Source organism: Microplitis demolitor, chromosome 10 (genome assembly GCF_026212275.2).
Source record: "Microplitis demolitor isolate Queensland-Clemson2020A chromosome 10, iyMicDemo2.1a, whole genome shotgun sequence".
NCBI lineage: Eukaryota > Metazoa > Arthropoda > Insecta > Hymenoptera > Braconidae > Microplitis > Microplitis demolitor.
In genome coordinates this window covers 16673019-16699823 of record NC_068554.1, presented here as the reverse complement: position 1 = coordinate 16699823, position 26805 = coordinate 16673019, and the positions used below count along the sequence as shown (strand labels likewise).

Genomic DNA, 26805 nt, shown 5'->3' with positions numbered 1-26805 from the left:
GTCAAAATTGTTTAAAAGAAAGTCCCAGAAGTCTACAGAAGGCTTCCAAGATCCTACAGAAGGACCCCATGATCCCGCGGAACCTTCGAAGTATTCGTTACCATCAATAGGATCAGGGAACGACTCAAATGCTTCTGCTTCAGCTTTGAAAGCTGCTGAAAATCATGTCGCTCAGCTGGAAGACTCTGGGCCTGGTGATCTGACTTCCGTCAGTGCTTTGGGCAGGGAAATAAATCGTAGGATTTGCGTTTGGTCTTCTTCAATGACTCTAAGACATGAAGTAGGTTCCAGTAGACCTGGAGACCCAATTAATGTACAATTTCATTCCCAACCTGAAGATGTCATTGGTCATTGGAGTTTGGTCGGCAATGAAGATCCACAAGGTACCGAGAGTGGGTTGAACGACTGCCTCTTTAATGCGATTGCTGCTCAGACGGGTCACAAACCCTCCGAATTAAGGGACATAACAGTTGCACGCATGCGCACGAATATCAGAAGCGTGGCCAATAGGATTCGAGAGCTAGCACGCCGGGAAGAGTGTGACAGGATTGTCTTGATGGTCGGAGGTGCAAGGTACCATGGAAGCACAGCTAGAGATGCGGGACGAGTTATAGATAATTCGCAGAGAGGGCGCTCACACCCGAACCACGCACATGGTCATCCTAGAGGTCATGCATCAAATCCCTCAGCTACTGGACCAGATGATAGTGCCGAGAACTATTCGAGGAATGGATGGAAGACTGCGTTCTTATCGCCAGAGGACCAAGATGATGTAGGGAATAGGGTTCTAAGGACGCGGCAAGTTCAAAGAGCGATGGAGGCATTGAATGCTGGAGGGGTTAGACAAGTCGTGAGGGTCAACGCCTCAGAAGTCGAAGGGCAGCTACCGCAGGGTGCGCATTTTAATGATGGCCGCAGGGGACAGGTCCAGGAGATACGGGACCTCGTCCTGGTGCTCCAGCATCACGCGGGTCATCAAAGAGATCCCGATTATGATGTTTTCGTCCATACGTTTTATCCCGTTTTGAGAGGGTAATTTTTGTTTGGGGAACAATAAATTAAGGAGCCGATAAATCGAATAATAAATCGATAAATCGAAAGAAAAATTCGATACTTTTGACTGTGACGTGGAACTGGGAAGTATTTGACAGATAAAACGAAATTGTATCTTTGAAAATTAACTTTTTATTCGTTAATTTTTATTCGAGACAAAAAATTGTGCAACAAAGTATCGAATTTGTAAGATTCGATGTATCGATTTACAAATCGATTATCGCAACGGTATGAACTTTTTTTAATTTTACAAGATTTCTTATTAGAATTTATGAATTTTGTATTATAATGTATTTGATATTTAGATCTAATAAAATATAAATGGAATCAAAAAACCTATAGAATCTAAATTAAAAAATTATTTAAATAATTTATTTAATATTTACAGACTAAATGAACCTGAGCATCAAGCCGATCATGATACTGATGATTCTACTGATGAATCGGATGATTTTTCTGATGACACTGAGATGGAAGAGCTTTCAAGTTCTTCAGAATCATCAGAATCATAAATTTTCCATATTCCTCCTGGCTTTTACTTTCATGATTATTTTTATTGTTATTATAATTATTGTTATTATCCAATACGAGTTTAATAATATTAAATAGTAAGTTAACAATCTGCCGATTACGTTTGTCTAATTTTAAGGTTAGTTCATGGAGCCAAACAAACAGACTATAATTTTTAATTAGAATAAAATTGGAACGAGGAATTTTAACAGTTGCCTCAATGATTTGGAGAATTAGAACCTGCAACAAAATTAATAATTTTTTTTAATATTCCAATACCAAAACAACTTGGTCGGATTGATTGTTAGATTTAAGTGTAAGTATTAGATCTAATTGAAGTATTAGATCTAATTTAAACGGAGGATCTAATCAGGACTAGATCTAGTCAAAAATAAGTCTGATTCAATTATTAGATCTAATTTAAAAATTAGATCTGATCAAGATATAATATCTAATTTAAAACAATTAGATCTACTTAAAATAATGTAATTTAAATTTTAGATCTTATCAAAACATTGAATCTGATTGCAGCATCAGATCGAATTAATCAAATAGATCTGATTCAAATAAAGGATCTGATCTAGTCAAAAAAAAGTCTGATCCAATTATTAGATCTAATAATAACATCAGATCTAATCAAAGTATTAGATCTGATTTAAAAATTTGATCTGATAAAGACATAATATCTTATTTAAAACAATTAGATCTACTTAAAAAAATGTAATTTAAATTTTAGATCTAATCAGAACATTGAATCTGATTGCGTCATCAGATCGAATTAAAGAAATAGATCTGATTTAAATACAGGATCTAACTAGGATCTGATGTAATTAAAAAGAAGTCTGATGCAATTATTAGATCTAATGTTGACATCAGATCTAATTATAAATCATTCAATAAAGATATTGGATCTACTTAGGATATTTTATCTAAGAAAAAAATCTATTTCTAATATTAGATCTAATTAGTGCATTGGATTCCATAAAAACATCAGAGCGAATTTAAATATTAGATCTAACTTCGGACATAAGATCAAATTACAATATTAGACTTATTTTCAAAATATGATCTAATCGATTTTATTGACTTTGATAAGATCAAAAGCAAAGATCCAATTAAACTCAACAAATGTCAATATTTTCAGTATCATATTAATGGCAAATATTTTGGAAGCTTTTGGAAGTTTCAAAAAAAAATATGAGAATTTTTCTACATAATCAATTGCCTATCCGAAGCTGTACTTTGAAGTCTAATTAACCCTTTTAGTTCATACCATAGTTAGTTAAAGATAGTCTTGAAAACAACAAAATTAAGAACTTAAAATCCTCATATCCTGACTTTAATTTGAAATATCTCGATAACGAATAAAAATATCAATAAAATCTATGAAAACTAATTTGTAGCCCAGAAAATTTCCTATCTGAAACCCATACTTTTTATCAAATTCATCCCACAACTGATCAAGTTACAGTCATATAAACTCTACAAAAATTTAAAATTTTGTTTCTGAACTTATTTCCGTCAATAAATTTCTTTAAAACAAAAAAAAAAGTAAAAAAACTTACTTTAGTCTCATTATCAGCAAGCACACAGCCATAGAAATCCATGATCATTTTAAAAATCCCTATCCTCAAAGCCAATTTGACGTCATCGTAGCATTTGAGTCCATCTCTAACGCACTCAAGGATCCAATGACGATGAATTTTGTGATTGACATCCGCGCTGTGGAATAGCGTCAGAAACTCCGGAATGGTTTTAAGATCCAGCGCTTGCTTGGCCATGAAGTACCCCTGGATTGGCGCGAACATCAAATTTCCCTCTTTTGCGGAAATCAACGAGGCCCGAGCCAAAAATGTCGTTATTATACTACTCAGACGTACGTTCTCCAGTTTGCTAAAGTCTTCTTTATTGGACTCCATCAACTGGTTGATTCCGTTGCGCAACGCGTCGATGCAACGTATCCACAAAAGCTTATCTTTACTTTTAGCAGCGTCCAAGTGAAAGTAAAACTGCGAGAGCGCAGTGAAAGCAGCGAGTCGGACTTCTGAGTGCGTACTTGCGCATGCGCTTAACACGAGAGCCATCGCGCCACTTTTGACCAGCTTGTGGGTCGGTACCAACTTATCTGTCGTCGATAAAGTCACGAAAAGCGGAAGGTAGAACGCAGGGTCATAAATTTCTGCATTATCGACAACCAGGCTCGCAGATTGTAGTCCACGGTCTATGGGATAGAATTGCACTGTCCGTGCTACCATGTCCGCGTCAAGCAAATCTAAGATCTGGCTTCCGGTAACTTGCCGCCAGAGAGCAGTGTCCACATTACCCACACTCGAGTGATAATTTACCGCTGCCCTACCCCAGAGAAGTGCGTGCGGGTTCAAGTGAAGACCTCGGGACTCGTAGAATTGGAAAATCTCCAGAAGTTGTTGGTCTGCCGGTTTCATGGTCGCTTCATAAGCTGATAAGAGAACTTTCAGATCGTCTGCGTGGATTTTCGAAGGAACTTTACGACAAAGTGTCGAAAATAAACGCAACAATGAAGTTTTCGTTGGTGATTTGCTCAGAAGAATTTCATCGAAATTTGGATTCGTTCTGGTCATTTCAAAAATTTGTTCAATATAATTATCTGGTGAATTATCGCCATATGTAAGATTCAATAGTTTACTCAAGGCTTCGAATATCGAATCAATTTTAGTATCCGATGTATCGATTTTTCTCGTTGCGTTATTGAAATTTATATTTTTAGTAGACAAATCGAAATCAAAGTATGGGATATCGATCAGATCCGATACGTCGACTGTCGGTTTCGAGATACCGGTTGTCGATTTCGACGTCTCAATCTGAGGATTCGGGGGCTCGATTTTCATTCCATACTTCAATGAAAAATTGATAAATTGTTTGAATGAATTATTTTTAATGATTTTTTCGAACAAATAATCTCTAGTATTTAAATTTTTCAATTTATCTAACGCATCTGACAAATAATTTATAACCATTTTTAATCTCATTTCATCTTTCTTTGACTTTTTTAATGCACTGACTGTGATCGGTAACAAAATCTGCACGTACTCTTCTACTGTATCGACTGCTGGTTCAAATTCTGTGCGTTTTTCCCAAACGATTCGCACCAGTGTCAAATAATTACAATCGATACTCTCGAGTTTATCGCGACTCGCGAGCAATTTATCGGCAATTAGTTGACATAACTCTCGGGTGAAGTTATTGGTGATCAAGAACGAGGCTACGTCAGGGTACCGAGCAATCCAATCGTTCTCTTCAGTCGCGTGGTCAAAGTAAGACAAAATGGTGGGGGCATAGTGGGAGAAAGTGGCGGTCAGGAAATCTGGATCCCATTTGTAGGTTAAATTTGATGACAAAATAGGAAATAAGACGTCGGGATTTTTGAACTCTCCAGCGGACAGGAATTTAGTCAACGGCGAAAACAAGTCGCCATTTTGTTTCACGATCAAATTAATTAGTTTGATTGTGGATTCTTTTACATTCTTTAAAATGTTTACAAAACGTTCTTCGTCAATTTTTATCTCATTTTTTAGTAAAAAATTAAAGACCGCGTCTTCCCAAGCGCTGACATCAATTGTCTTAGATTTTAATTTTGACAAATGGCGCCAAAGTTTTTCAAATATAATTGGTTCCGGATTGAAATCTGAGGACTTTTCAGCCAAAAGGTGAATTAGTTTGCTCACAAGCTTACCAACAGTAGTCAGAGAGTTTGAATAGAACTTTTTTGAGCTCAAATCTAGAATTTTAGAAATCAAATCATAAATTTTTTGGGCGCCAAATTCAAAAACTTCAAAGTATTCAATTCTGTCAATTAATTTCATACTACTGAATTTCTCATCGATAGCCAGGATTAAATCGCTCAACAATTTTTCTTTGTACGCGGAAAAAATTGAGGAATCATTTGAACTTGATATTAAGGTGAAAATATCGAAACAATCAACACTAATGACTTTATTACAGAAATTGCCGGTTTCGATAAAAGAAAAATTGTTTAAAATTGCTGGATGGTCGACAAAAAGTCTAGAGAATTTATAGAATGTGTTTACTTGATCATTTAAAGAGTTTTTGGCAGCTGGTTCTATTGCACCGACACCTAAAACTGATTTATCGGTAGAACCATCGCCAGTAGTGACATCTAGGACCATTTTGTGGTCAGCCAAATCGATGTTGTCAATTAATCCTGAATCTTCGGCAACGAAATCTTCTTTTCCAATGCTCAGATCTGTTTTATCAGCCACGAGCTCTAGATGACTGATTTTAGACTCCAAATTACGGTCATGCGCTTGACTCCGACGTTTGACGCGATCGAAAATCCACAAGAGAGCAACTTTACAATTATGTACTCTCACTTCATAGTCCTCATTCCCTACCATTTGGGTGAAATAGAACAGAATCATCTTAAACAAGTTTTCAATCTCAAAATCCGTTTTATCAGTCTCGTAAATATCCAAGTCACCAATCTCAATTTTTTCTTTACCCAGGACTATTTTGCTCACTTTGCCCATCAACTTGCACGGAAAATATTTTTTTACACTACTGCAGCGACCCTCTATCCAGCTAACTACGTACTTAGTCCTGAGATCGGTATTTTCTATCACCTGTCCTAGCAATTTCGCATCATTCTGGCAATGTAGCGTCAAAATTGTCACGTAACTCATGAAAGTGTTAACATCCTCGTCGTAATTTTCACGCAATGAATTCACACCAGCTGTGAAAATGATCGGAATCGCTCCTGAGTTAACCTCAACGTTCTTATCCCGCTTTTTTAATGCTTTCTCTGCGTCCTTGACGATCTGCTGGTATTTTTCAGGACACTTCGTTATTTTCTTGAGTAACTTGACAAACCATTCAGCTAATTGTATTCTTTGGGGGTTAGGTATCAGTGAAAATGATTGGATCCAGATATTTATTTGATCAGACGAATTTTGGAAGGCTTTCAGTGGGGTTAGAATTAATTTTAATGTATTTATTAAACGGGTATTCAAATTTTTCTGACTTTGATCATCTTGTATTTGATTCTGATCACCTTGTACCTGATCCTGACCAAGTGCCTGGCCAGGTTTCCTCTGATTGGCAGGAACTTGACCATCATTTCCCTGTTCAGGTTGACCTTGATCCTGCTCCAGATCAGGTTGACCCTGATCATGTGCTTGATCATGCCCAATAAATTTAATCAGAAATGTCAAACAATCACTAAATAATTTTTCATTAATATCATAAGCCTTCGAATTCAACCAAAAATTAATTTCAATAATTCTGACCCTAACTTCAATCTGATCATCCCCTTCTTTAAAGTCATAATCGATCTTACTATCATGGCCCACTTCGAAATTATCTAGAATATCACGATAATTTTCCAAAACTTCTAGAATTGCTTCCAAATGCTCAACTTTTCCAGGCATATATTCCAAGCATTCAACTATTTCTGACGATTCACCAACGTAATCTTTGCCTAGATCATTCCAGGACTTGAGAATGACATCTAGTGGCGGTAAATGCTTGAGCAAGTAATTCTGAATTGATAAGCGATAAGTCAAGTAGTCCCGCGTCGGAAAGTGCTCGTGTACTAACTTGAATAGCGCACGCAATTTATTCAACATGGCGCTGAGAATCAGAAGGGCTTGGTGACGTACTACGAGGTGTTCTGAACTGATGGAAGGAGCAATCGCGCTTTTTAGGACAGTGATAGGTGTCGCTAGTGTTAAAGAAACGTTAATGCATTGCAAGATATTTAAATTTGTTAGACAACGCTGTAAATATGTTAGATCAACTGCTGAAATTATATCCCGGTAGAAAGAAATGATGTTGATCCACTTTAGGGACAGACGGGGCTCGAAGAAGGGCTCGCAGGATGTCAGAACCAGTTTTATTAAATCCGGACACGAGGACAGGATTTTGGTGATCAATTCACGGGGACGGGAGTGTTCCCATGGTCGGTCTAGAGATTCGATGACTGAAGCTACTCGCTGGTTATGTTTCCCTTTGGTTCCTAGACTCCGGTCATTAAAAATGACTCCGTGGCGAGTTGAGGTCAGGAGTGTGGTCAGAAACTCATGGGCTGCAGTCACTGCGACTTCTTTGTCCTGTGGAGCTGGTGTGGGGTCAGATAAATCTTGGGACTTGCGTTTAGATGCTCCGGGCCAGGCTTTGGGTCCTCGCCAGTTGTAGAGACGAACGAGAGACTGGATCGTTGGGGTAGTAAAAATATGGAACTTTTGGGTCTTGGAAATCGAGACATTCTCCAGCACGTATTTCTTTAGGACGTTCATCACCAGGTGAACGATGTGCGGGGGATCGTAGATCAGGTCCGGGAATATTGAGGCGAGTAGGCCCCGTTTTTCAAGCAGGCTCCTCACGGTCCAGGAATCATTGTCTATCAGGAAGGAAAGGATGAAGTTTATGAAGCAGATTCGTACGCTATCAGGGTCAGTGGGCTTCGTTTGCTGGACTAAGAGGTCGATTGTTTGGCTGTGGAAGGACAAGTGGGTCAGCAGGTCTCGGGGTAAGGAGTCACCAAGCATCACAATAGAGGTCAGGAGTTTCAGGACAATTTTACGCTGCTTCGGGGTGCTGGAATTTGACATTAGCGAGTGGAGGAGGGAAATATGGTTGTTTAGAATATGTCGGCAGGCTTGTATTGTGATTGACAGCTGCTGCGGATGGTTTGCTATGATCCTAAAAATTGATAGAGGAGAAAGTTTATTAATTTATTGGACCTAATCAGAATTTTTTTTGGGATTTACTTTAAAAAAATTTATTCATTAGTTTTCATAAACTATGATTAGGTTATGAAGTACTTACTCAGTTTCAATAAACTAAAATTATTATTTAGATAAATAAATTAAATATTTATTATAGCAAGAACATAGTTTTTCAATATTCAAAATATAAATAATAAAGTTCGACTAAATCTAATGTAAAAAGGATTTTCCAATTTTAAGATTTAAAACTTAGTATACACGTAAAAAAGTACTTTATCTATGAATTTATTAAAAATGACGTTTTTAAGGATCTTCTACACAGACTTTTATGGCGGACAAGCTTCCGCCGTAACTTATTCGATTTTTTTCATTATAAACCTCCCAAGTTTGAGAAATAAAAAACCACATGCCATAAACTTGAATATTTTTAGAATATGATAAGATTATAACAATATAGTATTACCGTTGTATTTATTTGACTAATTCAAGTTAAACTTTATTTTTTAATCTATTCATCGACAGAGATATATATTACTGAGGGTTTAACAACGCCGCGGAAGCAGCTGAGAGAAAAAACAAAGATAGAAATACGTTAGTAAAAGAGACGAGATTAGAAATAAATGTTTCCCGCTTTAATTTGAATATTCATGTGTAAGAAGTTAAAACACGCTGATGCCAAATCTTTTTATTAAATCATTAGTCAAAAATAACCAAATAATTTCATTTCTTTCTTTAATGAAGTAAGTAATAAATATTAATTATGAATTTGTTTTGTTATTACAAATTAAAATAATAAATTTTTATAAGTATGAGGAGAATTTAGCAAACTAAAAAATTCAAACACTACTTTGACTCACTAGTTTCGGTCGAACCTCTTTAAAATAAATTTTGATGAAATTCCCTCGCGTTTTTAGGACTACCGAAATAATACCACAATTAAACGGTATAAAAACTGCGTAAATATGGTATTACGCGAGTTTTTTGGCCAGTTTTTTTGCCGCATTATTACCAAAAATTTACGAAATAAATTCAGAATATTTACGGTAATAAAACAGAAAAAATACGGTATTTTCACAGCATTAAAACTGTAATTATACAGCATGTTTATAGCATATTTTCGGCATTTTTGCAGCATCAAACCGGTCTACCGGGAAAAAAATTATATAAAATTTTATTTAGTTATATATAATTTTATATAATTATATATAACTTTATAAAGTTATATATTCAATAACTGTCATGAAAAAAAAAAAACCGTTAACTCCTGGACTCGATCCCGAGACCTATTTATTTAAAGTCTGATCTGCTAGTCATTATGCCAAATCACTTATTTGAAAGAAGTTACTAATCGAATTCATATGGATACAAACTTAAGAAAATTTAAAACATTAATTTCCCAAATAATTATTTTCACTTACATTTTTTTGTTTGAATAAGAATTGTGTGAACCAATAGAATAAAATAAAAAATATTACATTTTGCACATTTTCGATGATTTTAAATGCAGAAACGAACAAAAAATTATCGAAACAAAAAAATTTTTAATATACCAGGTTTTTAAAACGAACTAAAAAGTATAAAATAATATTTCTCAATCTCATTAAGATCTAAAATCACATACAAATTCCGAACTTCGACAGATAGTCCTGAAAATTAATAATTGTGAATTTTTAATAGTTATGAAAATACTTGTAAGATTTAAAACGAAAAAAGGCCATTCGGCAGCCGAAATAGAAGTAGATTTTTCATTATTTATTAAATTATTTAATTCTGTAAGGTAGGCGGTGACGTTTAAAGATTTATCTAAAGCTTATAAGATCAATTATATTTATACTTGTCAGTTTTAAAAAAATATTTTATGTATATTTTAATGTTGAGATTAATATCGGTACAGAATTGTAGACGTTTATATATATATATATAAACTTTTTCACCAATAGTATTTTTGGAACCTACTTGACTCAAATAGATAGAAAATGTTGAAATTTTTATAAAGTTGCGTCATGAGGACCAATACAACAGTTAGATTTTCATAAAATCTACTAAAAACGTGGGGCGCATGCAACAGATAATTGATGCATTAATAGTTCAACTAACAATTTTAATGCATTGCAAATAATATGGACTGATTTGTAAGTTTTTTCATTGACAGCTCTTCTCTACACTTCTTATAGTTATATATTGCATGCGCCCCACGTTTTTCGTTTTAAATCTTACAAGTATTTTCATAACTATTAAAAATTCACAATTACAAATTTTCAGGACTGTCTGTAAGTTTGGAATTTGCATGTGGTTTTAAATCTTCATGAAAATAAGAAATATTATTTTACACTTTTTAGTTCGTTTTAAAAACTTGGTATATTAAAAGTTTTTTTTACTTCGATAATTATTTTTTGCTTTTTAGTATTGTGTGAGTGAAATTTTGAAATCGATTTTAAAGGCCTGAATAAGATATTGACGGAGACATGCGACAAAGTTCAGGTTTATTTCAGTTTTTTTTCACTTAATAAAATCTAAAACAGAAAATCGCTATTTCTACCTACCAATATATCAAACTCATTCTTTATAAGATTTATACTTCAAAATATTAAAACAAATCAAAGCCAGATTCTTTTTAGTTAAAAATTTTGAATATGTTTCTATTTATGGTGCTGGAGGTCCTAGTCATCATATTTTTTCCATCTCCTTCACTATATTTTCATTACATGGTGTTTGTTTATCTATCATCCAGTTGTGAGCTATATTCCAGAATGCACCTTATCCAGAAATTAGTTTTAAATTAATTATGAAAAATTCGTACTGAACAGACAAACAAACGAATATGAATTTTTTATTCGATTTTTTTTTATTTGTTTCTAAATTTTTAATTTTTTTCTTCTTCTTCTAGTGCTTCTCCTGCTCATTTTTAAAAAATTTTTTCTCATTTTCTTGCATTGTCATCTAATTTTGAGCTTTGATCCAAATTTGAAGTCTCTAACTGATCGAGAAGCTACTTTAAAATCAATTACAAAATTCCACCTGACAGACATACATAAAAGCGAGTCAATAAAAACGTGATAATAAAACCATATCTTTTACAATTTTCTATTTTATTAGCGTAAATCGGGCAAAATAACAGGATACTGACGGTATTATTATCACAAAAACAACCATTTTATCATACAACATTATCTATTAAAGATTTTACACAGCATTTTTTTGGTAAAAGTTTGACACTTTTATAATAATATTACTGTAGTAATCTGGTAACTCGATAGCATAAGTACAGTAAGTATATGGCATAATTACAGGGAAAAAACTGGCCAATATAACCATATTAATACTAAATTATTACGGCAAAGTTACGGCATGTGTATAAATGCCGAAAATTTACGGCATTCTCATTTTTCTATTTACATGATAATTATTGCGCAGATTTAATTGTCTTACCTCCTAACATAAACTGTTTAGGCTCTGCTTAAAAAATGTCTTCCTCAACTACTTATGGCAAAAAATATTTTTTTTTTATTCAATTAATATTTTGTTTTTTAAATTACCATTAATTAGGCTCAGAATAAATGACTGTAAATTAAGAAAAAATAAATTTTCTTATTAAAGTTATCGTTTTTTGAGTAAGAAAAAAGTTGAGAAGGTCAGAAACTGGGTCAGGGTCAATAACTGAGTCTTTTATCTTAGATCCACAAAAAAATTTCTATTGGAAATTTCAAATTTTTATAATTTTTCAAATTTAATACTTCGAAACTAATTTTTTAAAATTAACGATAAATACAAAAAATAGCAATTAGTTTAAACTTTCATTTAAAATTTATGAATTTATTGAAATTTTGTTTTAACATCTGCAAAAAAAAAAATTCACATTTCAAAAAAAAAAAATGAAATAATTTAGACAACAGAGATTTAGATCCTTTTAAATTTCTAGATCTAAATTTTACTGTTAGCGTCAAGATTTAAGAGAAAAAAATTTTAAAATGAATAAAAATTATAAAATTTTGAATTTAAATAAACATTTTTTAAAAAAAAATTCAAAAAATTTTGGATCCCAATAAATCCTAGATCTGAAATTGGCCATTGTGTCAGATGTCAGTAGATCTGTTATATTTTTTTATCATTTCATAACAATAAATTTCTAATAAAAATTTTTAAAATAAATCCCAAAAAAAAAATTCAAAAAAAAAAAAATTACTCACCTCATAATTAGTAAATACAAGGCATTAAAAACCAAAGCAATATTATTTAAATGTTTCTTATCAACACTATCAATTAATTTCAAAATTTCCATAATGTTCCCGCCAGAATTTAAATATTCATCGGCAAAATTTTTTTTCCCACCTTTGGTATCGCAGAGCGCGACAAATTTTTTCAAAGCGCCCAGAGCATTTTCACTTGAAAAACTATTTCGAAAATATTTAACTGTCAATTGTTGATCATCTTTACTAATTACCGCTTCCTCTTCCTCTTTCTCTTCTTCCCCCTCCCCTTGCCCCTCACTTCCCACATCGTCATTATTATTTTCTGTACTCACGTGTTTAACCTCCAAATTTTCGCACTTTTTTTTATTTTCAAAACTATTTTCCGAATTATTAATTTTTCTTTTTCTTTTTTTTACTTCACTTATATTTTTTTGCGCTTGATTGTCATTACAATTATTTTCATCATTAATATTATTTTCGAAATTATTTAATTTTTTTAATTCACAAGTTTCCGATTTTTTCAACATTTTTGAAATTTTCACTAATATTTTTATTATTTTAATTATAATTATAAATAATTAGCAATTAATTGCGTAATTTATATATACTTAAATAGACTTTAAGTTATGATTTTAATAAACTTGCGATTTAAACACGTGTTCTGTTGGTTAAATAATAAAATTTTTAAAAAATCAGTGTTGGCGACTTTGGGATGCAGTGGCGCGGAGTTGAGTCAATTGGCGGTAAAATTTTAAATTTTTGAATTTGAATTTTCCTTTTCTTTTTTTAATTGTATTCCTACAAGGAAAAAACAGAATATTAAAAATTAATAAATAATAGTAAAAAGTGGAATCTATAAAAAGTGGAATCTATAAAAAGTGGAAGCTGTTTTATTCCATTGACTAATAATTAATATAAAATGTTATTTACTCGTTATTATAAATTGATTTATTACATTCATGTATCAAATAAGTGGTAAATAATAAAATAAAAAGTTCGTATACTAGATCTTTGTTAAGTCCGATTTTGGAAAAAAAAAAAGCCAAATTTCCTTGGTCTCTCATTCTCTTGATCTTCCTCATTTCCTCACCTAATTCTTTTAAGACGGTCTGATGCGTGGTACACCCGTATGAAAATAACATATATGGTCAAAATATATGATAAATATCAGAAAATATATGTGGCGAATTTAACTATATTTTCTGATATATTTTTTTTTATATTAAAAAATATAATATTCATCATATATGAGTCCGTATTCGTTTCGCATATATAAAATATATGTCAATCATATACAAAAAATATATTTTCATCATATATGAAAATATATATGCTTGTCACTTACAAAACTACATTTTTATCATACATAAAAATATATATCTCTATCATATACAAAAAAATATACTCTGATTATATATAAAAAGATATATTTATATTGTGTATGGAAAAAAAAGTTTCTTATTCGTAAGACCCACTCCAATTAAATTAGATATAAATTTTAATATAGTCTTTAAATTGCAGATAAAATTATCAAAATTAGTTAATTTTAAGCAAATATATAATATACCCATATACATACACCGAATAAAATATATGTTTAAATTTAACAAAGAAAATTTATGGTGGCATATATAATATAAATTATATGCTACCATATATTTCATTTCATTTAATAATTTTATATTTTTTTAATATAAACGAAAATATATCAATACAATATATAATATGGTAAATGTAAATGTATATTTGGCTTAATATAAAAACATAAGTTACATATATGAAATACATATATTTACTACTGTGAGGTAAATGTCCCAATACCGGAACGACAAAGGGTATATGACTAATTTTTATCGTTTTAAAAATATTCAAATAAATTATAAACCAAAATAATTTATTACATCATATAGAATAGACATTTACCAATTCAAAAATAATCAAATTAGTTCATTCTTCTTAAATTTAATATAAAAAAAAAATTTTTTTCTATGACACCCAAAAGACCCAATACCGGAACGCTGAAATAGCCTTGTCCCAATACGGGAATTCGAGTGTCCTAATACCGGAACAGTAAATAAAATAAGTTATTTTTTGCATTTATTCATGGTGAAAATATAAATAATTATTAAATAATATTAATGTAAAACGAGTATGAATGTAGCAGACATCAGAGAACTTTAAAATTATAAATAAATAAGATAAATAATTAAAAGAAGAATATTTACAAAAAAAGCATTATTAATTTTAAAATTTTTTGAATTTGCATTTTTTAAAATTTTATATTATTAATTATTTACTCGATTTATTAATAATTTTGAATTTGTCTAATGTCTGCTAAATCACACCCATAATGTAAAATGTATTTAAAATTTAAAAATGATTGAATATTCAATGAAAATAAATATTTTGAACTAAAGAATAGAAACAAAATAAATCATTTGAGGTTATACTAGAAAAATAATTAAAAAAAAAAACTGAAAACAAAAATTTATTTTTTATGATTTAAATTAGAGTTTATCTATACTTAATATATTTCGTATAACAATTATACATACTGCATTAAATATTAGGGTTCCAGTAATAATTAATGTTGTACTTGATTTAGCCAGTCAATAAAACTCACCGTTAATGTCTATCGATAACATTAATATGATTGGCTGTTCCGGTACTGGGCACGGGTTCATTTTGGTGTACCAATAGACGAACAGTAAAATTAATATAATAATACTATTTTTTTCATATTTTTAATATGTTTTCTTGAATTTTATGTCATTCAAGATGCATATACAAAAAAAAAAATTATTGAAAAGTAATTCTATGCATTTTCTATAAGCTTAAGACCATTGACTGATTTCTTAGCAAAACCATTAAGAGACATGAAAAAGTCATGAATCCGAGACTAGTGCTCTAATTAACATTTTTTTTTCATATTTTAAATATTTTCTAAAATCTATTTTATATCTTATTTTTTGACTAATAGATTAAGGTTTCAAATAAAGTAAGTTTTGTTTAGTTTCATCGCGTACGAGTTGAAATATAATATAATGATTATCAAATCGTTCCGGTATTGGGTCTTGTTCCGGTATTGGGACATTTAGCTTATATAATTTTATATTAAATCGGCGAAAATTTCTATATGAATTTTTATAATATACAATATAACATATCATACATTTTTTTGTTGCAAACATATATGATTTCATATATTTTAACCATATATTGTTTTTTCATACGGGCACCCACAATTAGCATTGACGTATATTGAATTGTGTCAACGGGACATCTCGTGCGATGTAATGCACTAAAAAGAACCCACTACCTAGAACCGGACCCCATGGTTGCAGGGTCTTAAGAAATGAATGAAGATCTTCTCTCTACCGAGCACAGGCTTGCTTTCCGGTCACAACTGATTTCGAAGTTTTCAGTGAAGAGTCAATTTTTTGGTACAACGGTATCCTTATTTTCACTTATAATCGATTAAATATACGTTTTAACAAACATAATTATCGAACGCAAAAGAAAATGAAAGTTATCCCGCATATGGAAAAGCTATATATTGTTAAAAATATATAAAAAAATATAGGGTGAATATGTGATAAATATATAGTGGCAAAAAAACCTATATTGAAAAATATATGTTTTTTACATAATATATTGGATTATTTATTTATAATAATATATTTACCCATATATATATTGTTTTGTATTTTTCTATATATATCATCTTATACAATGCTCAATATATTCTTGCCATATATGGATAGTATATATATAATTTATAAGTATAATATAATAAATTTGATATATACTTTCATATATTTTGACCTATATAATTAGTGGTATATGGTCTCTATATAATTGATTATATATGAAATAATTTATATGTTTAAATATATGGTTCGCAATATATTTGAATTATATTTTTCCAATATATTAAAACTTATATTTTTCGCAATATATTGAAATTTTATTTTTTCAATATACTTTTTCAATTTCTACACAATTCCACAAAAAAAAATCTGGGCGTCGGTTGACCCTGCGGGCCAGCCCCAAAACTTCCTGCTGTTTTCGACCTCAAAGAGCTCGAAAATGCTATCACATGCAATTGTTTTTTTACGATCTTTTCAAGCTCTAACAAGTTACCTGTTATGCTGAAGTTTGAAAATTTAAGAATCGAAAATCATCAATGAAGCGGTTTTTAAAATTTAGTTCCTGATTACGTTCAGTAAAATAAGTGTATTGAGGCAGAAATCAATGTCAGGGATCAAAATCAAGATTTAAATAAGTTTTGACTCATGTAAGAAACAACAAATTATGAAATATCCGAGAAAAATATTAAAAACTACATTTTATCGATTTTTTTGTTGATAATATGATTTAAATTAATAACCAAGTTCGATGACACTATATGATTGAAAGAAACCATAAGAAGGATGAGTTGGTATGATTTCAGACACATTTTGGTAGGTTATATGGTGATTTATCCGGAAAAAATAACATAAAATGTTATTTTTTTAACTTTTCCACGCCGATATCTTTCGAACTAATTAATCGATTTTGACGTTTGAGGTGGCAATCGACTCGTTTTATTGAGTACTAGAGCTGACTAGATTTTGAAGTCGATCGTATGAGTCGCTTCTGAGAAATCGATAAAAAACTAAAAAAAAATTTTTTTTTTTTTCGTAATTCGCCAATATTTTCGAGTCTATTCGATCAAATAATCTGAAATTTTCAGAAAAGTTGAAGGCCAACAAGCTCTTTCGATTCCCACCACAACCATCCAAATCGATTCATTAGTTCAAAAGTTACAAAGAGTTTACATACATACACACACACACACACACACACACACACACACACACACACACACACACACACACACACACACACACACACATGCATACACTCGGACATCATTCTGAAAATAGTCAGAATAGCTTCCTAGGACCTCAAAACGTCGACATCTGATGAAAACTCGATTTTCGAAAATCGGGGTGAAAACAATAACTTCCCGAAATTTTTGAAAATCGTCGATTTTCTTAGCGGGAAGTTAAAAAGCCATTATCATGGAATTTCATCAGCCCATTTGTCATACAAAATATTATAAAATCGTTTTCTCACGAAATGGATTTTCATAAACGTTTTAATACTAACTTTGTTACCAATTATTCATTATAGACGCCAGACAAGTAAAGTACTCAAGTTATTTATAAGGGTGCTGTGTATAAGTATACATGTATTTTGGTCAATAGGTAATATCGTATAAGCAATGTATCAAATATTTAATGCTTAAAAAATGTCATTACTCGAAATATTCTATACCCGTACCTAAATAAAATGTATTTTTTCCTAGAGAAAGCAGCTGACATACACAGGTATAATTATGTCGCCGGATATTCCCCTACCTTATCTGCACAAATCCTTAGGATTAATATTAAAATAAGTCTACATGGGAAAGTAATGAACGATGTAAAGTAGCCATTGACCCTTACCATAAAGATCTAATTACTGATGTTACGGTGCAAATGTCCCATTGGATCCAAAATCCCCTCCCTGAAATATTGCAGTGCATTTGAACGTCGGTTCTTAAAATTTCAACATCATTGAGTTTCAAACTCTAGCCAAGTTGTCTCTGGGTATAACTGAAAATTCAAACTCCAAATTTTCATAATTGAATCATCATGAGTGATGTGAAGTGTTTAGTGTCGTCAAGTCCACAATCTGCAACTGGATTCAAACGGTGCGCCGATATTTTTGATGTTGAGCATGATGCTCAATACAAAAAACCTAAAATTGAAGAATTCTGCGAAGTGACTCCATCTAACACTTCTTTGCCAACATGTGGACTGGATGGTAATTTAAACTTTCGTCCAGTGAACGTTCAACGAGTTAAAACGACCATTAGCGTCAACATAAAGACAAAAATGGTGCCCAAGAAGAAGATGGTTCGGATGCCTCAACCAGTCGTTGTCGAGAAGGAAGTAGAACTAATCACTGTTCCCAAGCAAGTGAAGCCAGATCTTCAGCGGAGACAATTGCGAGTGATGCAGCCAGTTTCTAAAAGCCACGAGATGTCTGGGCTTTGTTCCATCATGTGAAGAAATGACGTGCGCAGATATCGTGTTAATTTGTAAATATCTTTTTTTACATATATATTTTTTTCACGTGTGTGCGTGTGTTCGGGTGTGTGTGTGTACGTGTGTGCAAATATGTGCGTACATGTGTTCAGATGTTCGTGAGTGTGTGTGCGAATGTGTGAGTATGTGTCCATGTGTTCGGGTGTGTGCGTATGTGTTCGCCTATGAGCTGAACAGTAACGTAATACGCGAGTTTTTACTTCGATTTAATTTAGTTGTTTTTTTTTTTTTTTTAATAATATTTTCAAAATTTTCCTCCGGAGGGAGTGAATAGTTAAAAATCCATTCACTCCAGATTCAATCCGCATTTACTCCGCGAATCTTCACAGTGTAAATGTAATTTTTAATGTATTAATCATTCAAATTACATTTTATCATGTTGGTCCTTATCACCACCACTAATCTTAAGGTATTAAATACATAAAATCTTAATTCATAAAATTTTTTACGGAAACAGTCTATGATCACGATCATTTGTAATATGATCATTAACAATTAACAGTGAGCGTATATTAGTCGGTTGGGATTTATTATCTATGTATTTTTTAATCCCCGATATTTTTCTACACGGTCAGAAATAGTTTTATAAACCACAAAATTTTTTTTAATGACAATGATCAATTTATTTTCTATTATATTCAGTAAGGATTGATCCTGTCTTATGAAAAGTATATACAGATAAATAATGTTTAAAAATAGCTGATGTGATATTTTCATTGCTATGAATATAGTTGGGTGGCCGATGGTGTACCAGCCATAAGCTGATCATAGTGTACAGCGACACTCGACCGAGCATTGGTAGCCGAGCCTCGGTTGATCGTAGATTTTTTTTGAGCATCGGTGACTTTGTATGAAATATTGATTCATAAATTTTTCATTGAGAAGGTTTCTTTCTTATCCTGACCAATCCCTTCCTATCCTAATTTTCCTTTCTCATTTTACAGAAGTGACTAACGCTTCACGTATACAGTTCCGTATGTGCGTGTATGGAAACATACTTTTTTGCTTAACAGTATTATTAAAAATATTTAAAAACGCTACCGTACGATAAACAGTCTGGCTCAATAAATAATAGATAAATTGATCGAAATATACCATAGGCTCGGATAACTCAACTAGAAGAGCACTCGGCGCGAGAGTGACATGATCCATATTTTCCTGTCCTAAACTATGCATGTTCTGTAATTAATCAATAATGATTTTGGTGTCAACCAATGTCGATTTAATCTAAACGCAATGAGATCAAGATGAAAAATATGGTATCATAAAAATATATATCCATGGATAAGTGTGTGTACGTGTGTGCAAATATGTGCGTACGTGTCTTCGAATGTTCGTGAGTGTGTGTGCGAATGTGTGAGTATCTGTCCACGTGTTCGAGTGTGTGCGTGTGCGTTTTTACTTCGATTTAATTTAGTTGTTTTTTTTTTAACTTCCCGCTAAGAAAATCGACGATTTTAAAAAATTTCGGGAAGTTATTGTTTTCACCCCGATTTTCGAAAATCGAGTTTTCATCAGATGTTGACGTTTTGAGGTCCTAGGAAGCTATTCTGACTATTTTCAGAATGATGTTCGAGTGTGTGTGTGTGTGTATGTATGTGTGTAAACTCTTTGTAACTTTTTAACTAATAAATCGATTTGGATGGTTGAGGTGGCAATCCAAAGAGCTTGTTGGCCGTCAACTTTCCTGAAAATTTTAGATCATTTGATCGAATAGACTCGAAAATATTTGCGAATTACGAAAAAAAAAATCGGTCTGTCGGTTGCCCCTGCGGGCCAGCCCCAAAACTTCCCGCTGTTTTCGACCTCAAAGAGCTCGAAAACATTAGTGTAGATATATTTTCGAGCTCTTCGAGCTCGAAAATGCTATCACGTGCAATTGTTTTTTTATGATCTTTTCAAGCTCTAACAAGTTACCTGTTATGCTGAAGTTTGAAAATTTAAGAATCGAAAATCATCAATGAAGCGGTTTTTAAAATTTAGTTCCTGATTATGTTCAGTGAAATAAGTGTATTGAGGCAGCAATCAATGTCGGGGATCAAAATCAAGATTTAAATAAATTTTGACTCATGTAAGAAACAATAAAATATGAAATATCCGATAAAAATATTAAAAACTACGTTTTATCGATTTTTTTGTTGATAATATGATTTAAACAAAAAACCAAGTTCGATGACATTATATGATCAAAAGAAACCATAAAAAAGATGAGTTGGTATGATATCAGGCACATTTTGTTACGTTATATTATGATTTATCCGGAAAAAATAACATAAAATGTTTCTTTTTAACATTTCAACGCCGATATCTTTTGAACTAATCAATCGATTTTGATAGTTGACGTGGCAATCGGCGCGTTTTATTGAATTCTAGAGCTGATTAAAATTTGAAATCGATCGCGTCAGTCGTTTCTAAAATATTTAGAAAAAACTGCTTTTCACCATTTCTTTCTCCCGCGATAACTCTCGAACGAATTATCCAATTTTAATGTTTGAGGTGGCAATCGACGCGTTTTATTGAGTACTAGAGCTGATTAGATTTTGAAGTCGATCGTATGAGTCGTTTTTGAGAAATCAATAAAAAACTAAAAAAAAATTTTTTTTTTTTTTCGTAATTCGCCAATATTTTCGAGTCTATTCGATCAAATAATCTGAAATTTTCAGAAAAGTTGAAGGCCAACAAGCTCTTTCGATTCCCACCACAACCATCCAAATCGATTCATTAGTTCAAAAGTTACAAAGAGTTTACATACATACACACACACACACACACACACATGCATACACACACTCGGACATCATTCTGAAAATAGTCAGAATAGCTTCCTAGGACCTCAAAACGTCGACATCTGATGAAAACTCGATTTTCGAAAATCGGGGTGAAAACAATAACTTCCCGAAATTTTTGAAAATCGTCGATTTTCTTAGCGGGAAGTTAAAGAAAAATTTTTTTTTAGTTTTTTATTGATTTCTCAGAAGCGACTCATACGATCGACTTAGAAATCTAATCAGCTCTAGTACTCAATAAAACGAGTCGATTGCCACCTCAAACATCAAAATTGGATAATTCGTTCGAGAGTTATCGCGGGAGAAAGAAATGGTGAAAAATGGTTTTTTCTAAATATTTTTGAAACGACTGACGCGATCGATTTCAAATTTTAATCAGCTCTAGAATTCAATAAAACGCGCCGATTGCCGTTTTAGACATCTCAATCGGTTAATTTGTTCGAGAGATATCGCGGGAGAAAGAAATGGTGGATAATGACTTATAAATTATTCTGTACCGTTTTTAAAATGAGTGAAATATTTTTCTTTTTTATCAATTTTTCGAAATTGATGTAACTCGTATTTGTTGAAAACTCACAGAGTCAAGGTACAAAATTATAGACTAATTTTCAAAATCTCGATTGAATGATTAATATTTACTCATTCATGAAGATATCGTTGTAAGCTGTGCTCCTCGTGGCAGAATGAGGCCTGCACAACGTAGTTAAGTGGCTTTAACTTAGAAGAGTGCTGATGACCTTCAAGAAGTTGGTAATCAACGGGAGATCACTAGTAGACTGACCAATAATATTAACTAATCTAACGGAGCTGCTATATTATATTATTATAAACGACTGTTCTATGAAATAGAGCTGATAAGAAAATATGTGTAATCTTAAATACATTCACGAATTTTTCATATCTGCAAGTGATCAATAGACGAGCGTAGCAGACTACAATCCATCAGTAACAAAAGTTGAGCAGCATCGAGGTGGAACATTAATTGGATAGGTGACCCATTCTGGAAAAAACATGTCTGATAAAATTAAAAAAAAAAACATTTTTTCCCGGAGGGGGGTGGGAGTTGAATTTGAAGATCAAACCCCATTAGCATGTGAGATCCTACAGCCCGGGAGCCAGGCCGAACCATGGCACCAGTTCCCTGTACTAATCAATTGACCCTGTCGAAAAAAATTGTAAGATGTGACCTCACCTTATTACTAACAAATTTGCTAATAATTTTCAAAATTTTCTTCTTATTTATTAGAAAATAAAAATGGGTTTACTAAAATCTGTCCAGTCAAAGTGGAACTTTCGAAAGTATAAACTCTTATTAATACTTTACCTCCTGATAGTTGCTATAGCGACCCTATCAGTACTCATCAATGACCACATCACTAAATACCTGCAAGTTTTCAAAATCAGAGCAGCAATATTGTCCGATGTATCATTCGATGCTCATCTGAGGCTCGAGTCAAATGAAGTGGACGCTTTCCAAAATTACGTCTTCATGACCAACGCTAACGACTTTCAATCGATACCACATAAGTCATTTTCTGAATGTTGGACAACAGAAAAAGTATTCGGTGAATTGTGCGAGTTTGGTATTAAATTAATCGTGATCTACAAACGTTGGCCTCAAGATTCATTAAAATACTTACAAATAGTTGAAGATATAATACGACGCATTTTAGAAAAGTTCAAAACAATCACCCTTAGGGAAAAATTTCCATGGGGTAATAATTGGTATGCATTTAGCGTTAGAATGACTAAATTACTAATGATGTACATATATTTGGGAGCAGATAATAATCTCAAATATGATTCTTATAAACTAATTATACGTATGATTACGGAGCTCGACATATCAATGGGCCAGGTTCATTACGGCATCAATATTGTGTACTTGAGCATCCCGAGATTATGTGGCGCTTATTACTATGATAAAAAGTTATTCAACTTAGAAACTGACAAAAATAATGAAAAATTTCAGATACTGGTGGGTAAATTTAACATAAAATATAATGAAGGATCAGAAATAAAAAATGGACCCTACGCAGATGGATCTTACATTGAACATCATAAAGTTGCAACCTTTTCTTACTTTGTGACAATGTATGGTTTCTATGAGGAAGTTTATAACTCATTTGGATTTCCTTCAATTATTAAACAAGTAACACGTAATATGCTTGATAAATTGTTACATCCTGACATGCCCTGGCTCCAGTTAGGATTATTCGGCCGAACGGGTTCTATATACAACAGAAAAAGATGGTGGAACATAACCGGAAAGAAAGGTGGATTTCATACCATTTCACTGATGCCCTTTATCGGACTGGGCGTATTCAAAGCTGATGACTTTATGATCTCTGTAAGGGTTCAGAGACCGGGAATTGCGGCCTATGAAACAGATCTAGAAGCCAGAGGAAAATTTGCTCTCGGATGGGTGCAGTTGCGTCGAATTTATATTAGAGGCAAAGAGTATGAAAGGACACTGACTTGGGATACCTTGAAAAACGAACCAGGTTTGTTGGTTCCTGATGGTGATTATAAGGAATTAGTCGGTGGGCATTACACCACTACAGTCCCCTATGTTTGTGAGCATGTTAATTCGTTCATCGGCCGGTTAATGGACCACAATCTCATGTTTTGGAAGAATACATACGACTTCCGCGCTGTTTACGGAGGAGCCGGTTGTTTGGTAACTGAAGCTGCCGTTGTTACGACTCATGGGCTCGAAGCTTATTACAAAATTTCGAACCAGTGTGATAAAAATTTAAAGTTCATTTGGAAAGATACCATCAATGACTTGGAGATCAATGACGTAAATAGTGACAGCAATAGTAGAGACTTTGTTATCAAATCGAGAGAGACAAAAAAGTTCACTTGGCGTATGCTCGTCCGAGCTGGTATTGATAGTCACGTCAAGCTTGATAGCGAAGGCACTTTAAAATTCAAATACGATAACAAAGATTACACTGTTAAATCAATCATAGATAATAAAAAGTTCGTGGTAACACGTAACGATGATCCAATACTTGTTGGCACTTTTAGCAGCGATCCAAATGATTCGACTACCTACGGTGAAGGTAGTGATATAAAATATTACACCAGAGATCCAAATACTATGATGTACAATTTGAAATAGTTGGGAACAAATATGATTAATAAAAAATTATAGCATATTACACTATTTATAGTTTATCGAACTATTAACTGATAATTTGTTTTAAAAAAATCATGAGTTTTAAAGAACTAATAAATTGAAACATTGTCGAGAACTGAGACTAAAAGTCCAAATATTGTTGCTAATTGACAGATATTTGATTGAAAATTTTAATGGTTTTACTAATTGATTTTTTTTAATATTAATAGTCTGTTACATACCAAGAGAGAAAAGTATAACGTTCTAACCCGCGGGTATAATTGCCGACCTGCGTTGAAGGTAAAGCTACTAAACACGCGGACTGAGAAGTCCTTACGTCCGCTGTAGTGTGTACACAATTGTTTACCAGATTTGCATCCAACAGTTTTGATTTTGACCCGGATCTGTATGCGAAAAAACACTACATCCGCAAATTTTTTAAATTCTTTTATCATGACTGAATAGTACATCTCTCATCTCGCTAAACAAGACAGGAATTCAACTTAAGGTTCTAAGAAAATTGCAAATTTTCAAAAATTCGGGAAGTTAGTGGTTTCACCCCGATTTGTGAAAATCGAAATTCCAACAGATGTCGACGTTATGAGGTTCTAGGAAGCTTCTCTGACTAAATTCAAGATGATGTCCGAGTGTATATATGTATGTACGTACGTATGTAAATATTCTGTAACTTTTGAACGGATGAACCGATTTTGATTTTCATGGTGTCATTCGACGCGACTTTTTATTTACTATAAATATTGAAAAATTGAGCTTAATCGGTAGTGTACGTTCGGAGATATTTCAAAAATAAAATTTTTTCAAAAATGTTTTTTTTGAATAACTTTCAATTCGCTCGATGGATTGATTCCAAAATCTAATCAGCTCTCAAACTTCATAAGCCGCGTCGAATGCCACCTCAACAATCAAAATCTGTTCATTCGTTCAAGAGAAACCGTTAACGGAAGAATTAAAAAAAAAATGTTTTTGTATTTTGGAAATTTCTCAAAAACGACTCCATAAATCAATTTCAAAATCTGATCAGTTATTTTTCGAAAACAAAAGCATAAAAAAGTTTTTTCGAGCTCAAAGAGCTCAAAAATGTATCCACAACAATTTTTCGAGATCAAAGAGCTCAAAGTGGGCGGGAAGTTTTAGGGCCAGCCCACGGGGTCAATCGACAGACCGATTTTTTTAGCTTCTGGTTCAATTGACCCCACTCTCCCCTACTGAATTAAAGACAATAATTTTTAATATATTAGATTTCCTGTTTGGACTTATATTTGAGTCGAATTCAATACAAAATTAAATCTTTCAAAAATTGAAAAAAAATCTTTTCATGTTTATTAAAGTTATAATAAAGTTTATTTATCACAGTAGTGTGATATTTTCTTACTCATTTGTCTTTACATGCTTCAACTGCACTGCCATAGAGGCCTATAAATATGAGGATAGCTAACAATAAGATTTTTGTCGACATTTTCGATTATTCTCAATCTGAGCTGTAAAAATATAATAATAATTTTCATTAATCATTACGACTTCAGAAATTAAGATGATACGAATAAATTGAACTGTGACAATTTTGTAAACAATCAAATTATCTAAAAGAAACGTTACAACTTTTTCTCTAGAAACTGAATCGATTAGAAGCTAATTGAATTATTTAAAAGAAAATTAATATCACTCGATACTTTAATAAGATATTCTATAATTACCTATTCGAATTCAGTCACAGTCTGCGGCAACGTCTAATTGTTGTAATATCGAGTGAAGAATTCTTATCACAATTATAGTCAATAGATCTATTATCTGTTGACTATTGGCTGCAACGTCTACCCGTGTTTATGTATCTCACGAGTGATTCGAAGCTTTAAAGATTTTCTAGTATGCTATCAATCTCTTAAAACTTGAACTCTTTAATACGTATTAGATTTAATTTACACTGTACAATGTAAACTATAAATAATAGTTTATCAAAATTTTTTATTTATTTAATAATGCCAAGGCAGTTGCGGAGTAGCAAAATTTACCCGGGTCAATAAATTAAACCTGTTTTAAAATAAATGATAAATTTAAATATTTTTCCTTCTATTTAAGTTTATAAATCATATTTATTTTATATAGGAATTTAATCTGTTTTTGCCCGTACTATTCCTTATCCACGCTGATATCAGACTTATTTCTGTACTATATTTAGTCTTTTTTTAATCGGGTTTAGACTAAAAACAGACTTTTTTGTTATAACTATTGGTCTGTGTTCAATTGTTTCTAAGGACAAGAACA

General features: G+C 32.2%; 2 protein-coding genes across 2 annotated transcripts; one reads left to right on the top strand and one right to left on the bottom strand.

Annotated features, from left to right (window-relative positions):
• Positions 1-1311: 1311 nt before the first annotated feature.
• On the bottom strand, positions 1312-13147 carry LOC103573023 (uncharacterized). Its single transcript, XM_053742360.1, has 3 exons — positions 12473-13147; positions 3129-8259; positions 1312-1803 (listed from the first exon to the last, which is right to left on the bottom strand). Exons 1-3 carry the CDS (start codon positions 13000-13002, stop codon positions 1486-1488), a joined length of 5979 nt encoding a protein of 1992 aa, XP_053598335.1. The 5' UTR covers positions 13003-13147; the 3' UTR covers positions 1312-1485.
• Positions 13148-22642: 9495 nt separating this feature from the next.
• Positions 22643-24770, top strand: Odv-e66-5 (putative envelope protein ODV-E66-5). Its single transcript, NM_001414800.1, is given in 1 exon segment — positions 22643-24770. A coding segment is annotated over 1 exon segment (1872 nt). The 5' UTR covers positions 22643-22653; the 3' UTR covers positions 24526-24770.
• Positions 24771-26805: the final 2035 nt, after the last annotated feature.